Raw genomic sequence first — 15,661 nt, 5'->3', positions numbered from 1 at the left:
CCACACATTAGCTGGCAGGGGGGCTTCAGCCGTTCATTGCTGGGAGTGACACTCCCAGCAACACCCGGGACGCTTTGTAGCTTCCCCCTTTCAAATATTAGCAGAGGCGTGAGAGGCCACGTCGGACGTGCTCAAAGATGTGTCATCGTAAACGAGTGCCGGATGGTATTCATGTGCACCCTAATGGCCATTTAATGGTTTGCTCACTCTAATGTGTAGGCCTGACAAAAAAAAAAAAAAAAACAGGAAGATGTGGGCTTTTCCCAGAATTGAAGAGGCTCGTCTTTCAGAGCATTTGAGTGGCAAAACCTTTCAAAACTCAATGCATTTATTAGCCAGTTTTTCACCCCAGACATGTTATTACTGCAAGCAATCACTCATTTGACCCACCCCACAACCTCACCCATCCACTCATGCACACAATAACAAACACTTATTGACACTCATACATGCAAATATGCCCCCAACACACAGGCACAAAGACATATAAAGAAATACAAACAGACAGACACACTGACTCATATCCACATATGCAATATATTGAAGAAAAAAAATGAATTGAATGACATGTAATGGTTCAAGAGGTGTAATTTCTTGAATTTCCCCTTGGGGATCAATAAAGTATCCATCTATCCATCTATCTATCTATCTATCTATCTATCTATCTATCTATCTATTTATTTTGGGTGTTAATGTCCACCCCCATCTTTCTCTTTTCCTTTCCCTCCATCTCTTTCTTACTTTCTGCTGTTCTGTTCTGTTCTGTCTCTCCTGTTCCACAGGTACACCATCCCCTCCCTGCAGCGCTCAGACCGGGGCTTCTACCAGTGCGTGGTGAGGAACAGGATGGGCGCGCTGCTCCAGAAGAGGGCTGAGATGCAGGTGGCATGTGAGTGACCTCCAGGCCCAGCGCCCCCTGGCAAGCCCTCATGTTTCAGTGTGAACTCCTCAGCAGCACAATAGAAACAGGCACATCATTTCACGTCTGAATGGGCTTTCCTCTGACATCATCTAGCACACACTTATATCTTACCACTGATATCTTACACATGTTGTGTATCAATATTTTACCAAGACTCCCTTTTCTGTCTCTTGATATCCTTTCTCTCCTTTCTCTCCGGAGAAATGAGGCTTTTTCACACACTTACTGTAGAAACCATGTGAAAACATATTAAGTTGTTTTTTTTCCTCACAGATTTATTGTGGATATGTTTCAGGTGCAGTCCTGTTGTTGACAGCTGTTCTCTCTGAATTGTCAGGGAATCATATGTTGCTTTGAGGAGTGAATATAGTTTTCTGTTTGATTCTCACCTATCTTTGTGATTTCAGGCATGCATTTGAAAGCTGTAGGAGGATGTGTGTGCCTGTTTCAGCTCTATTCACACGTGCCCCTTCCTCAGATTACTTTTCTGACAGCAGCTGTGAAGTGTCAGTTGTAGGGAAACTGTATCTAGGGAGCAGAGCAGAAACAGTTCAGAAATGGAAAGTCTTTTTGTGACTTTCTTTGAGGGGCGGTGGTGGTGGTGGTGGTGGGGGGGGTCGGGGGTGTTGGGCACAACATCTGTTCTCATCACTGTCCATTGTAGCTCCAGCTCCTCCAGTTAACCTCAGCTTATCCTTTTCTCTGTCCCCTTCCCTCACCCAGACATGGGCAGCTTCACCGAGGCCGATCAGAGGAAGACGGTGACCCAGGGCCGCGCCGCCGTGCTCAACTCCCCAGCGGTCAGCGGCTACCCGCGGCCTCAGGTGACGTGGTTCAGGGACGGCTACAAGATCATCCCCAGCAGCCGAGTGTAAGTGGACTTTAATGGCCTACCTCATTCGCTTTTTAAAGAGGCTCTCAGCCAAGATCCAACCAACCTTTCATAAGGGGGAGTTCCGCAGGGCCAGGGCCCCACCGGTCCACGCCTTCAGTCCAGGCCGGCACAGCCCGTGAACTGGGTAATTACCTCAGATGCTTCTCCCTCAATCCCCTGGGCGTCCATTTACAAGTGCCCCCCCCCAGAGCAGGGCAGAGCAGAGCAGCAGTGTGAAATGGAGGCTGTTTGGAAGGAGGAGGAGGAAGAGGAGGAGGAAGAGGAGACACTTCAGCCAGTGACACAGATGAGACAGGGCGCATAGTGCAGGCCACTGGGGTGTTGGTTCCCCCTCAAAAAACTCCCCTTTTTCATTTTTCTTCTTTTTTTCTTTTTTCTCTCTATCTTCTCCCTCTTTTTCTTCTCCCTCTTTTTCTTGTCCTCCTCTTTTTCTTGTCCTCCTCTTTTTCTTGTCCTCCTCTGCCTTGTTAGCGACGTGCAATTAATGCCAGTTCCCAGGCCGTTCTTTAATCTTGCCATGGTTGTTCTTCATTGCCTTTTTCTAATTAGCAGCTCACCCAGGCAGAGACAGACGACGCGTGATCCTCTCTCCCACCCCCCCCCCACCCCCCCCCCCCCCACCCCCACACTATTATCACTGGAGTGTCTCTCATTCCAGCCGCTTCTAGATCAGGGGCCCTCTCTCTGCTTCTCTCTGCTGCCTTGCCATACTTAATGACTCACCTTTCCAACTGCCTCGACAAATGGGCGACGGTTTGAAAATGGCATTTGATTTCATCACCGGGCCGTAATTGAAAAGTAACTGGGATACCCGAGGTAAATTTAGAAATGGATAAAATAGCTTGGCATTAATGATGAGCTTTCTTTGCCTGTCCTATCAGTGCAGACCGCTCTGTCATTGGTCCAGTCCTTTCATGTAGGTCTTGATTAGCAGAATGGTGGTGGTGGGGGCAATATCCCATGTGACTAAATCAGGATTCTTCTTAAGGAACAGTATGGCTGGTGATGGATTTGGGGAATGGTGCTCTCTGGCTGGGAGGGATGCATTTCCTATAACCCACTGTGTAGATAGGCTCTGTGCTCCGGCTAGCTGGTAATAGTATCAGTGCAAAGTGCTCAATAATCTCTGAAGCTTTTCCCTCTCACTGCTTAAACAAAATTAAGGGAAAAGTGTTCATTTTCTAAATAGAAATAAGTCAAGTGTAGGGAAAGTGTAGATTGTCTTCTCCATATTAAGTGTCTCCACTGTCCTTGTGTGGTGTAAGTGTATAAGTCAGTGGTATTAGAGTTTAAGGAGAAGAGGAGGAGGAGGATCTAGAGCAATGGTCTGGTAAGTGAGCGACTGACCGATAGTCGTGCTTAAGGCGCCTTGGCTGGAAGCCAGCCCTGTAATTGCAACGCTGCTCGGCACTGCCAGAGCTTTGACAGAATATTGCATCATGATGAAAAGCAGGGTGCATACATCGCATCAATACTCTGCCTCTGACAGCATTAGCCAGTACACATACGCCACAGGAGGAGGCGAGTGAGGGTGCAGGCACCAGCCTGGAACACACGCGAACACCTGAAGAGAAAATGGCTGCCCACCCTGGGCCGATCTGGGAGGGCTGATGAGTTTAGCACTGGCACCAGGCGTGGCGCCCGACCCGGTTTGGAGTAAAAGCTGCGCCCAGGGACCCCGTCCCTGGCACATGTCTGCCAAGTCGTCAGGCCCAGCAGAGAACAGCAGACTGCACAGGGCTAATATGAAGCAATCATGTCTGCAGCCAAGCCCATTACTATGCTATTGAATGTGATGTCACTTTCTTAATTGTTCTGTGGCTGCGGCAGAAGCAGTGCAATCAGCTTAGCTGTGTAAACTGGCACAGCACACCACTTTGAAAACAATCCCCTGGACAGTTTGATTTTTATTTTTGGTTGGGGGGGGGGGTCTTCACAAGCAGTCGACCATCACTGTGATTAAATGAACAGCTTTGTGCAGGATCAGAGTTTATCTGTGTGGGAGGATGCATCAAGCAACAATATTCATGTATGAGAGTCCAAATATTGTTTTGATGGTTTGTTTTATTTTGGGAGTGTCATGATCGCATTATGTATCTGTGACTAAAAAGGTTTTGGAAGAGAGCTTTGAGAGATTAAACTATAGGATTGATTCTGTGTATTCTGTGTAGAACGTAGTCATTTACTAATTAAAACAAGAGGTGTATTATTCTTTAAGATTGTAGACATACCCTGGTATGAAAAGCTCATGGCAATATGTATCTGCTGATGACACAGTTGATTTCAGAATCTTTTCATTTCTTCCAGCCTCCCTCCCCCTTCTGACAAAATCCATCACCAAAGTCATCATTTACTGAGTGCTAAAAGCATGGATCGATACCAAGCTAAAATTGCAAGATTTTGTTATTGACTCATGGAATTGATTATCTTTGAATGGCCTTCTTGTGTGTATGACACACGCAAAGTAATTAGCGAAAGACTGGCCGAGGGGTTGGCATCATCACTCACTCACTTCCTCGTTTCACTCAAGCACCAAGCTCTATTCCAGTCCACCTTAGGCAAAACTGTTCATGGGTTTTACACAGCCTCACAGAAGCCGGGCCCACAGCGGACCCGGCCCCAACCTGGCCCTGATTCGGGCCTGAATCGGGAAGGTTCATGAACTCATTTGCATCATGACATATGCTGGGTCCAGTAATTCCTCCCTCGGGGGCTCTTTCAAGGACATAATTAGTGTGTGGCCGCAGATCCTCGTCTGATTCCAGGGCATATCATAATAATCGGTCCCAGACACGTTCATTTGCTGTTGCTTGTTTCACCGACAGCACATTATTCTAATGGACGAGGCACTTCATCTGATGTAGTGTGGATTTAATGTGAGCATAATGTCTGATGATCGATGCTCTACCTCATCCATAAGGAATATTGGTTCATTCAGATGTCAATTACCTTAGACACGTTGTGGGCTGTCACTTAGGTAGGTGTTCAGCTCGAAATGGAGGTCTCGTTTTGAAAGCATTTCTCATATGTTTCTCAACTCCACCTTGGTGAAGTACTAAGAAGGGTTGTCACTGGCTTAACCAGGTTAGAGGTGTAGCTGCTCATATCAAAAGGGAATGTAACTTTTAAAACCCTAGACACTCAATCCAATGTTTTTTGTTGGTTATTTCTAAAGTAACCTGGAATAGCCAGTCACTTTGTAGTGCAGTCCTTTTGTGGTTGTTTTGCTGCTATTGGTTTGTTTTCGGAACCACACAATACCACACCATAGAATATTCTTTGAGTGACACAAGCTAAGTGGAAAATGTTATAACAATGCTCCCATTCTATAATTATTGTTTTATCTCATTTCCTTCAATTTATTCATCAAATATTGCATCACAGATGGAATTCATTTTAGAAGAGGCCTTTCTGACATAAGCCTAAATAGCCAAATTTTAATATCCAATATTTGAATAAGTCTGGTTTAACTTTAATGATTGATAGTTTCTGATTACTTCTTGAACACCGCAATCCCCACCACCTTGAACTACGCCTGTTCCTTCTGCTGAAAATTGAAGTGCCTCTTTTGGTCTGCCAATGTAGCGTGAAATAGGCGGCTGTGTGGATCATTGGCCTGGCTGGCGGCACGCTGCAAGGCGATTCCCAGCGCACTGCCTCGCCATGCCTGGCACTCATTGTGCCCACGCCCAGCTCTCCCCACCGGATCCGTTTTGTTCCCAGTACCCACCCTGCTGTTGAGGGCTTCCGTGTCCTTTGTGGCCAGCACAGCAGCATGATGTGATAGGCTTTGTGTGTAGAGGTGAATTCTGTCTTACTTAAAAGAGAGAGGGGGGTAGAGGAGGGAGGGGGAGAGAGAGAGAGAGAGAGAGAGAGGACATCGTTGGTTGAGGGCTCTGAAAGTCATCTTCCGTCAGCGGTTCCACCTTGGACTCCCCTTTAGTGTGCATGAAATTTTCATGACTGCGATAATTACCCCATTGGTGTGAAGTGCTTTCTGTTGCCATTTCGGATCAAAGTAGACAGGATTCTGAGGTGTAATTGTGTTGGCCAGCCGGCTTCACATTGCTTTGTCCTTGTGTCCTCCCCTACCTTGTTGAATTTTTTATCATTCATTAGCAGATATCTTTGATCATTTCTATGCCCTCGCCGTACATGGATGTGATACATACACACTCTACTATATATGGCATATTATACAACAGTTAGGTCCAGTCAAACTCTTCATCAATTTATGATTGGACGAATGGCAATCCATGAGTGGGGATATCCTAGGACATCCACTCAGACTGTTAATTGCTAGTAATCATTCCAACATGAATGTTCCATTAATTGAAAATAAGGGAGCAACGACTTCATAATGCCACATTTGACAGTTAAGTAGAGTAGGTGAATGTTCATTTTGACATTTTACGTATAGACAAGTAAGTAGGCTATTCAAATGATTATATGCAGCAGAAGTACAGCCTTTTACACTGAACTTTGGTCTCGAGTGATATGCTTGGCAACAGGAGACGCCAAGAGTCAGATTGGAGCTATTTTTTGGGGCTGAGGATGAACTAACAAAAATCTAAATAAATAAATGATAGAATAGATAGATAGATAGATAGATAGATAGATAGATAGATATATATACTTTATTGATCCCTAGGGGAAATTCAAAAAAGTTTTTTTTTTTTTTTTTATATAGATGGGAGGAGTGTGTGTGCTCCTTTGGGCCTTCCAGTGGTGTGAGTGGCTGCCCAGGGCCAAAGCCACTCTGACTGGGGAGAGGGAGGAGTGGGTGTGCTCCTTTGGGCCTTAGAGTGGTGTGAATGGCTAGCCAGGGCCTACTCTGACTGGGGAGAGGAAGGAGTGTCTGGGTGTGGAAAACACAATTGTATGGCTTTAAACTCAATTAGTTAGTAGTAGAACTGTTGTGTAAAAGCAACTCATGATGGTGGGGTTGGTAAAGGATATACCCACGGCTGGTTATCTGCAGCACTTGGTTTCCGGCCTTGTGCCTACGCTGTGGGTATATCCTTATTACCCCCACTCTCACTCGTGCCATATTGCTGACATTTTGTTGAAGCATGAGCTAGTGAAGAATAGCTGCAATGGCTGTCAAACTGTGGAACAACACCCCCAATCAGCTTTTTTTGCCCCTGATCAAGGATGTACTGTATTGCTTCAGTTGGCCCAGGGAGCCATGCTGATGTCCAGTTTCCATGGCATCACACAATCATGCTGATTGACAGTTATTACAGTGTTGGACTGTGGATTGCTCCCAGATACCCAGAATGTCCCCGTCCATTTTGTAAAAAAAGGGTTGCATCTGTCTCACCCTCCCCGAGCCATTGGAGACAGGGACTTATATATATGGCTATATAATATAATATATAGCTCCATGGAAAAGACCTGAATGGAAGGTATGAAAATACAAATAAAAGGCATAACCATTCCCCAGCACAACATGGAAACCATTCCCCAGTGGAGCCACCCTTAACACCCTGCCAAACTAGGCGTAGCAGATGCCACCAGCAAGCACGTGGAGGAATTCTATTTTCATTCCATTACCGACACTTGTGTGATGCTGGTGAACAACACACCGGTCTAACAAGCCACGGGACTCGTTTGTGTTAGTCAATTAAAACAATTACATTTTGTTCTCTGATAACGGCATGTGTGTTTGCTACAGCTCGCGCCCATGTGTAAATGCCTTGCTGCTGTTGTGGCGGCGTCTGCCGCATTCCAAATTAGCACTCACGAGCGACGGTGTAGAGAGCATAAGAAAAAAATATTACTCATGCAACGTGGCAATCCCGTGAAAACCAGCACAAACATCCCCATAATTGCACACATGGTGCGTCTGTACAATCGGATGAAAGGTTGAATCCTCTTTTGCCCTCTTTTACTGACTTTCACCAGCAAGGAAACACCTCTTTTCCTCTGTTAAATCGATCAGATGGCGCTCACAGGAGTTGCATGATGAATGTTGCAGGCCGACGTAATCCAATACAGGCGATTTGTGTGGCCTGTTTTTAATGCACCTGGGTAGCTGGGAGGGCCCCTTTATGAAGTTAATTATTGAGAGGCATCATCAGTCAGCTGGGGCATCCATGGGGTGGGTCTGTGCCCCCCCTCCCCCTCCCCCTCCCCCTAGTGCATTAGTCTTGGTCCGCTCCCGCTTCACTCCTAAATAAATGAGTCTGTTGTCACTGCAGGAGCCAGGAGCTCTGAGATTGCAGACAGGATTATAGTTAGCACAAATGCATTCTCTCTCTCTCTCTCTCTCATTTTATTTCACCTCTCATTCACTCACACCCTCTTCTTTTCCCCTCTCTATCTCTGTGTGTTTCATTGTCTCCCCCTCTCCTTCTCTCTCCCTCTCTCTATCTTTCTGTCACTTTCTTTCTGGGAGATGCGGTGCCACCCTCAGTTGTGGAAGTGTTCTCGCAGGCCGTCTTTAAAGTTGCTTTTGATTAAAAGATCTCCAGGGCGCTCTGGGCGTGCGACGGCACTAGTGGAGGGAGGGAGGGAGGGAGGGAGGGAGGGAGGGAAAGCTTCCCCACCATGCAGCTTCAGTGGCTGGGGCGGCAGCTTGCCACTGAGTGACAGTTAGGCATGAAAGGATCCAGAGTTGTAAAGAGTCACGCACGCAGGCACACACACACACGCGCGCGCGCACACACACACACACACACACACACACACATACACACTTGCTCCACATCCCACCAGCACCATTTCTACCTCTCCACCCTCCACCCGCTGCCAATGCCTTCACCTCCCGCACCCACCCATCCAAACAGTACCCACTTTCACACAGCAGAATAATGCAGTGGAGGGTTGTTTCTCTGTTGTTGTGGCGCGGCATGTCAAATCAGAGTTCTCCAGGAGGCTGAGCACAAACATATGAACACTCAGATGCCTACAAAGAAAATGCAGTCATGCCGTCATGGCAGGTAGGCTGCAGCTCTCCTTTTTCAATAAACAAAGCAAAACATACTGAAAAAGGATCCTGGAAAGAGACAAGGGGGAAAAAAAGAAAAAAGTAATCAGAATACGGATGAATAACCTGTCCTGGTCTCCCAGTGTTCCATTACTCGCAGCCCCCCCCCCCACACACACACACACACACACACACCCCTACCTCCATCCCCACCCTCCTCCATCTCACCCACCATACGTCTTCATGCTGTCTCCAGGGCAAAGACACAAGTCAGGATTAGCCTACAACAAATAAAGAGGCGCTAGAATGCTAGTGCAGAGAGAAAGAGGCTAGGCGCAACCTCCACTGCTTTGTTTACCGCCACTGACGTGTGAGCGTGGCGCGTCACAGCCCACCCTGGCATTTCAGAGGTCTGCACGGCTTATTTCACTGTATACCTCTAATTAGAGGAAGAGGGGCTCTCTCTTTTTTCCTTTTTTCTTTTTCAATTCTGGGTGAATATCATAACAGCTGCAGCTTTTATTAAAATAATACATTCTACCATTTCCCTATTACAGTCTAGTACAGTGTCATAACAGAGAATTGTTTTAACTATGTGGCGCATTAAAGTAGTATCAAATGAAATGTGTATATTTTATGGTGATTCAAGTTAGCCAATGAGTCACTGTACATTGTGCCTTCAGGCCATTTCAGTGGTTTTCTTAATGTCTTCCTGTACTTGCATTCTTCAGCGGTTCTTGCTCGAATAATGTCCCTCATCCATCCACAACGCACTTGTTCTGCTTCATTCAATGGTTATAGCAGAACCCTTAGATGAATTATACGCAGATGGCTACCTGCTATTGAAAGAGAGAGAAAATGAGAGCGAGAGAGAGAGAGAGAACAAGCAGGGAGAGCTTGAGAGAACGAGGCGAAACAGAGAATAAGCGCATGAAAGAGTTGGCAAAAGAAAATGAGTGACTACTGCTTTGTGAGCGGTTCTCGGCTTTAGTTTTGTAGATGCACTGTGTTTGTTAAAAGGAGTCCCAGACTAAAAAGACATGGAGAGGAAGAAGGGAGGAAGATATCTATCTTTTGCATGTTTATCCCTCATCCGGCTTTTCTCCGCACAACCAGCTCTGTCAGTCAAGCCTTTTATGTGGTTCTCTCTCTCTCTCTCTCTCTCTCTCTCTCTCTCACACTCCCCCTCTCATCCCCCCATCTTGTGTCTTGAGACACACGCATGCACGCTTCTCGGTGTCGGTAGGCGACAGATGTGTGTGGGCCGACAGAAAGCAATCTGCTTCTGAAAAGGAAGATCAAGCCCGAGATTCCATGTGTGACATATTGAAACACTCCAGCCCTGTTGTAGCGACTGGCTGTAAACTGGATGTGGCAGGGAAAGAGCTCCAGAGACAGCAGTACTGCCAGAGGAGGGAGAGAGAGAGAGAAAGAGAGAAAGAGAGAGAGAGAGAGAGAGAGAGAGAGAGAGAGAGAGAGAGAGGGAGAGAGAGAGAGAGAGAGATTCCATGGGTGCATCAAGGCAGAGGATGTGGCAGAGGTAGAGGCGAGAAATGTCAAGTCGTTATGAGGAGCTGACTTGTCCCTGGAAAATGTCTCATCACTGTAATTAGACACCTGTTGAGGAGCTGTTGGTTGCCCTGACCAAAAAAACAGTCCAATTGTTTCTAATGCTGATGTCTTTTTTATTGTCTATGCTTAATTTTTAAAAAGCACTGTTTCAATGACATTGTGATCATTACAATCCTGCGATTGTGTTTTGTTTCTAGTTCTACTTTTACACTATTGAAACCGTGTGTTTAGTTTGCACTAAACACATTCCAATCTATTCATCAGTGGTTAATCTTCTGAACCTTATGTTTGCGGTCAGACAGTTTTCCAAAAATGAACATTGTCAGTTAGATACACTATATCCTAACAGGTTCCACTGTGAAAGACCAGTGGGATGATATTGATATGGAAGCTCAGGGCATCATGGATATTTTTAGATAATTTCCCAATTTCAACAGATTCAGCATTAACTATTAAAAACAGCAATTAGATCAGAGGTCCATTTGTCATGCAAATAGACCAGTGAATAATGCATACTTTTCAAGTCATGAATAACTAATTTGTGAGATGGCACAGAAGTTCTTAAAACAAATATAATTAAAGGTCAATAATGGTAAAACAAACACCGCTGTCCTCCTACAGCACAGAAGTGTGATGCTTCGTTTAAGTTGAATTGTTCAGAAGGTGTGAAGTGGGAGAGCTTGACTCCTACGTATGCACACAGCAAGGTCACGGCAGACAGGCAGCATCTGAATGGGCTATGTAATGAATGGTAATGGTTCGCGCCAGTTAGTATTAACATGCTTACCAAGGCATGTGTTGAGCTTCAGGCACTCCTTCCAGACAATCAATGCTGTAATTGAATTAGCAGGACTCATTGTGTAAGGCCAGAACACATGGGATTGTGTGTCTGTCCATCTGTGTGCTGTCGCAAACCTGCTGTAGAGCAAACGGAAACCCCAGAGCTGCAGGTAGGCAGCGCAGAGGACTGGGTAGCAGTCATTGCCCCTCAGCTATAAGGCTGGATTATGGCTCCAGGCCAGTCTCCAGGTCTCCAAGCCTGGATATGCATACAGTATCATTGTCAGTATTAAGGGGAGTGTTTTGAGCTGGCTCTGTTACACGAACACTATTTTTCTAAGAGTAATCACAAATAAATGTCTACATCCCATGGCCTGTGGCAAGACATGGATGGATGAATTGTTTTTTTTTACAGACACATCAATATTCTTTTTTAGTCACAATGCATGCTGTTAGAAAAGACAGAAGAGATTTGCTCATTTCTTATTAACCCTTCAGCAATGCAGTGTGTAAACATTCTCAATTCCATCTTATATTTGATGGACCCAGACATTCTTTGGAAAGTTAATTTTTACACCAGTCACACCAGGCCTCTTGTTCAACTTGCCCCTTAAGAAACCATGCGTAATGCATTCAATTTATTGTGCTTATAGAGCGCCAAAACATTACACATGTATCACTGCGCTTTACAGAGTGTTAGACAATCAGAGAAAAAAAGAAAAGAAAGGAAGAAAAGAAAAGAAGGCCCATGGGTAACAGGGGCGAGGAAGAAACCTCGAGCAGATCCACGACTCAAGGGCCTGACCCATCTGCCTAGGGTCAAATACAGGACAGTAAGGTCTGTATACATGACAAATGCATATGATAGTCAGGTGTAGAGAATAGGACATGGTGTTTAAAGCCACCTGAGGTGAAAGTTACAAGAGGTGGGATGATTACATATCCGGTATGATAATGCATTAATCCTAATTTAGTGACAGAAAGTTCAGTAATGCATCACTGCTGTTGTGTTTAGAATTTGGTCATGATCGTGATCATGCATCCCCAGTCATGCTTTTTTAACGTCCAACTGGCAATATAGATTTGCATGAACATAAATTTGCCTTTCCATTGGACTCGTAATGAGTATGCTCTGCACAAGGGGCCGAAGTAGTCGCAACTCCTGCTATTTTGAGAAAAGAAACATCTCAGGGGCTGTGTTTTAAAGGAAGTAATGCTTGGCTGGGCCTCCCCTTCCACAAGGATGTGTAGTTAGTTACTGGCTTCAGAGAGGGTGTGGTGCAACACGTCTGTTTCTGCCTCCTATCGCCTTATTGTGTCCAAAGACACTGGCATATGATTAAAATCTTCCTGCAAAGTACTTTGGCATCTCCCCAGGCTATGTATGGCTTTTGAGTGGAGCTTGCATGCATTGCCTCTCCCCCAGTCTCTTTCTCTGACTGTACATTTATGTCTTGCTAGCTCTCTCTCTCTCTCTCTCTCTCTCTCTCTCTCCCTCCTTTTCTCTCTCTCTCTTTCTTTCGCCTCCCTGGTTGTGTCTGGATTTCGATGATAAACATACTTTTGGATAGGCTTATTTACTATGAACAAACCATTTATAACTGTGTGAACAAATGCTTTGCTGATGATAAATTATGTATGAACAAGAAATTACTAATGATGAACAAACCATTAACTAATAAAACAAAGGCTTATTAAATTATGTATGTAGTTATAAAATTGTATGTAGTTATTATAAAGTGTATAGTCCCTATTTGTATTGCATTCTGTAAAAGCTCTAACTGTTGCCCTGTTAGAAATGGTGATAAATGTAGGCAAAAAGCACAAGATGTTGTTTTTTATAGTCAACGAGTTGCACTACAGCAATATATCCCAATCTTGGAATGTATCCACCTGTGTGTGTTTGAATGGCAGGGTATACTTCCTGGCATTACTATCGAGACCTATAATTATATGTTTTGTTGTGGTAATTGACCAGGATTACCATAATTCAAGTAAAAACTGTTTTTTCTTTTTTAAAAAGTCCCACAGCAGTTGAGTGTTTTGACAAGCTTAATTATAAGGATCTACACCCAAGTCTTAGGCACACCCCTCATATGGCTTGGTTATGTGTTTTTGACAAACGAATGCCTTTCAACTCAGATGACATCTGAAGTGCAGCTCATCCCTAGAGAAGGGCCTTTTCCTTTCCCATGAAGAAAATAGATCCAGTTTACTCTTTAACCTGCTTCAGGGCCCTCAAATGGAACAGCATCAACTGAAGCAAGGGGAAAGCACTGCTTCAGCGAGGAGGGGAGAGAAGTAGCCACCGCCAGACACTTTTAAAGTATGCCAAACTAGGTCATGCTTTTTTTTCTCCCCTGTGCTGTTGCCTGTATGGAGGATTAAATTAAATTAGGATAAAGAAATATGCAGAGGCATAGCAATTTTGGGGTAAGCACCCTAATACAGAAGTTTTGAAATATAGGGGAAAGAGGTAAAAATATCTATGTTAGGTTTTTGGAAGGAGGTGTGGGTGTGTGTGTGTGTGCTTGCGTGTGTGCGTGCGTGTGTGAGTGCGTGCAATGCGCATGCATGTGTTTGTGTGTGTGTGGCAGGGCAAGATGAGTAGAGCAGTTTCAAATCAGACAATGGCTGAGCAACACATACAGATCAAAGCATGCAGTGATGATTTTAACTCACACTTCAGCACACTTCACTTAGTGACAGCTTAGAAAATAAGCATCTCTCACATCATACTGTATGTACTAATGGATTCTGAAGAAGTTGAATTCTAATAGTGTGATGATCGAGTATAAATGAAATTATAACATGACAATGATGACAACATGATGTTAAACATATTTGCATTTTTCCTCAACATTGCCTACCAAATAAGACAAGACAAATATGTGATTAAAAAAAAAAAAATGCAATGTGTAACAACATCTGAAAAGTTCTCATAGCTAATTCTGTGTCACAGGAAAAAATCTGTGGACATAGTTTTTTAAAAGTCTGGGTTGATTGCAGCATATTGAGTGTATAGCTGCATGAAGACACCTGTGGAGGCTCTCTCCTTAGAGCCATTAGCTTTCCTCCTGCTCACTGCGCTATCTTAGATCCCCCTCCAGCAAAGCCAGACATTTAGCTGTACAGTCACAGCAGAGCTGAGCAGTGGCCTAGAGCACTTTTTAATAGGACACAGCTTACTGTGATCCTGACCGAATACAAAGGAGGCATTAATGTGCTGTTGTGCAGTCTACACATAATACTACTATGCTGTCGGTAATTAAAATGATTTGCATTCGTTGTAGAGGACATATGAGGTGGCGGTTTTGTACGCTGTTAAAATAGTGGTCTATTTAAGGCTAAGTGCTTAGTTGTGAATTATCACTACCAGTGGTGGAGGAGCACAGTTGCTTTGGTTAACTTGGGTTTGTGCTGAGTAGTTTTATTAATTCAACTGCCATAAACTCAATATTAGCACACAGAGTATAGGCTACTGACAGTACAGAAGAGCTGAAAAAATGTCATCCTTCAAAAAACATCTCCCAACTGTGATATTTTTTCAGGACTGAGTTTGTTATGTGTGTCATAAACTCAAATCCATGGAGGAGCTCGTTTGTAAAGTAGATGGTATAATGTAGCCTCCTGTTTTTCCTTCTTCGTGTTGTTGACAGGGGAGAGTTGTTTTCCTCTGTTGTCCTCTTTGCTTGAGTGCACCTTGACAAGTTGCTTTGGTTACAGTAAAAGGCAATGGGAGAAAACACACACACACACACACACACGCACGCATGCACAAACACACACACACACACACACACACGCACACACACATTTTAACCATTTATTTATGTCCACATGAAGAAAATGGTACAGGGACACAAATATTAAGAATGCAGTACAATACATATGCAAACCAATGGACCAGTAGCAAGCACCAGGTCTTCACAATATCACTTAACTTAAGTGATATATAACTTAACAACCACAATACTCTTCTTCAGTTAGAGTTTTTAGTTCTTAAGGGTATAAGTAGCAGCTTCTCCGCCATATGTGGCGGTGGCCAATAATAGCAGAGCAGAGTACTGAGATGGCACAGTACTTTCACACACACACACACTAGGGCTGTCACTTTACGTTCAAAAATCGATTGCATAATCGATTGGACCAACCAACACAAGTTTCGAAAACTAAAATAGGGAATCGATTTTAACCAAATATGTACACTATTAATTTTAAACGAATTAAACGAATGAAAAATCTAGATGTAACAAAACTCACAAACAAGCAGAAAAATAACTAAGAATTCTGAAGTGCAGTAAGCATTGCGAAAGCTAAAAAGAAAATTCCCACCAATTTTATGCACCGGAAACAGCTGTTTCAATCTGCTGCTGTGCTGCTGGTGTTTTGCCAAAAAATTGAGGACAACGCGATCAACCTGTGCGACATGAGAGAGACGAGTGATAGGCCCTAATAACTTGAGGAGTTCGATATGGAAGCACTTCGGGGTTTGGGTATATCAAACTAGAAAGACAAAGCGGTATGCAAACTGTGCAGTCGTGAGTTCTACGTAGGCAAA

The 15,661-nt window shown here is 44.3% G+C and overlaps 1 protein-coding gene across 3 annotated transcripts in view; it reads left to right on the top strand.

Annotated features, from left to right (window-relative positions):
• Positions 1-15,661, top strand: part of sdk1a (sidekick cell adhesion molecule 1a) — a 237,250-nt gene that overhangs the window by 87,900 nt on the left and 133,689 nt on the right. For all 3 annotated transcript variants that reach the window (XM_076264907.1, XM_076264906.1, XM_076264908.1), the window contains exons 3-4: positions 783-889; positions 1,646-1,793. In XM_076264907.1, the coding sequence (XP_076121022.1) occupies positions 783-889; positions 1,646-1,793 (255 nt within the window). The remainder of the gene's footprint in view (positions 1-782; positions 890-1,645; positions 1,794-15,661) is intronic.

Source organism: Alosa pseudoharengus, unplaced genomic scaffold, assembly GCF_046254945.1.
Source record: "Alosa pseudoharengus isolate Yale_2024_CS ecotype anadromous, Long Island Sound unplaced genomic scaffold, YU_APseudo_1.1 YU_APseudo_1.1_scf_4, whole genome shotgun sequence".
In the NCBI taxonomy this organism is placed as follows: domain Eukaryota; kingdom Metazoa; phylum Chordata; class Actinopteri; order Clupeiformes; family Clupeidae; genus Alosa; species Alosa pseudoharengus.
This window is presented reverse-complemented; position numbering and strand designations above follow the sequence as displayed.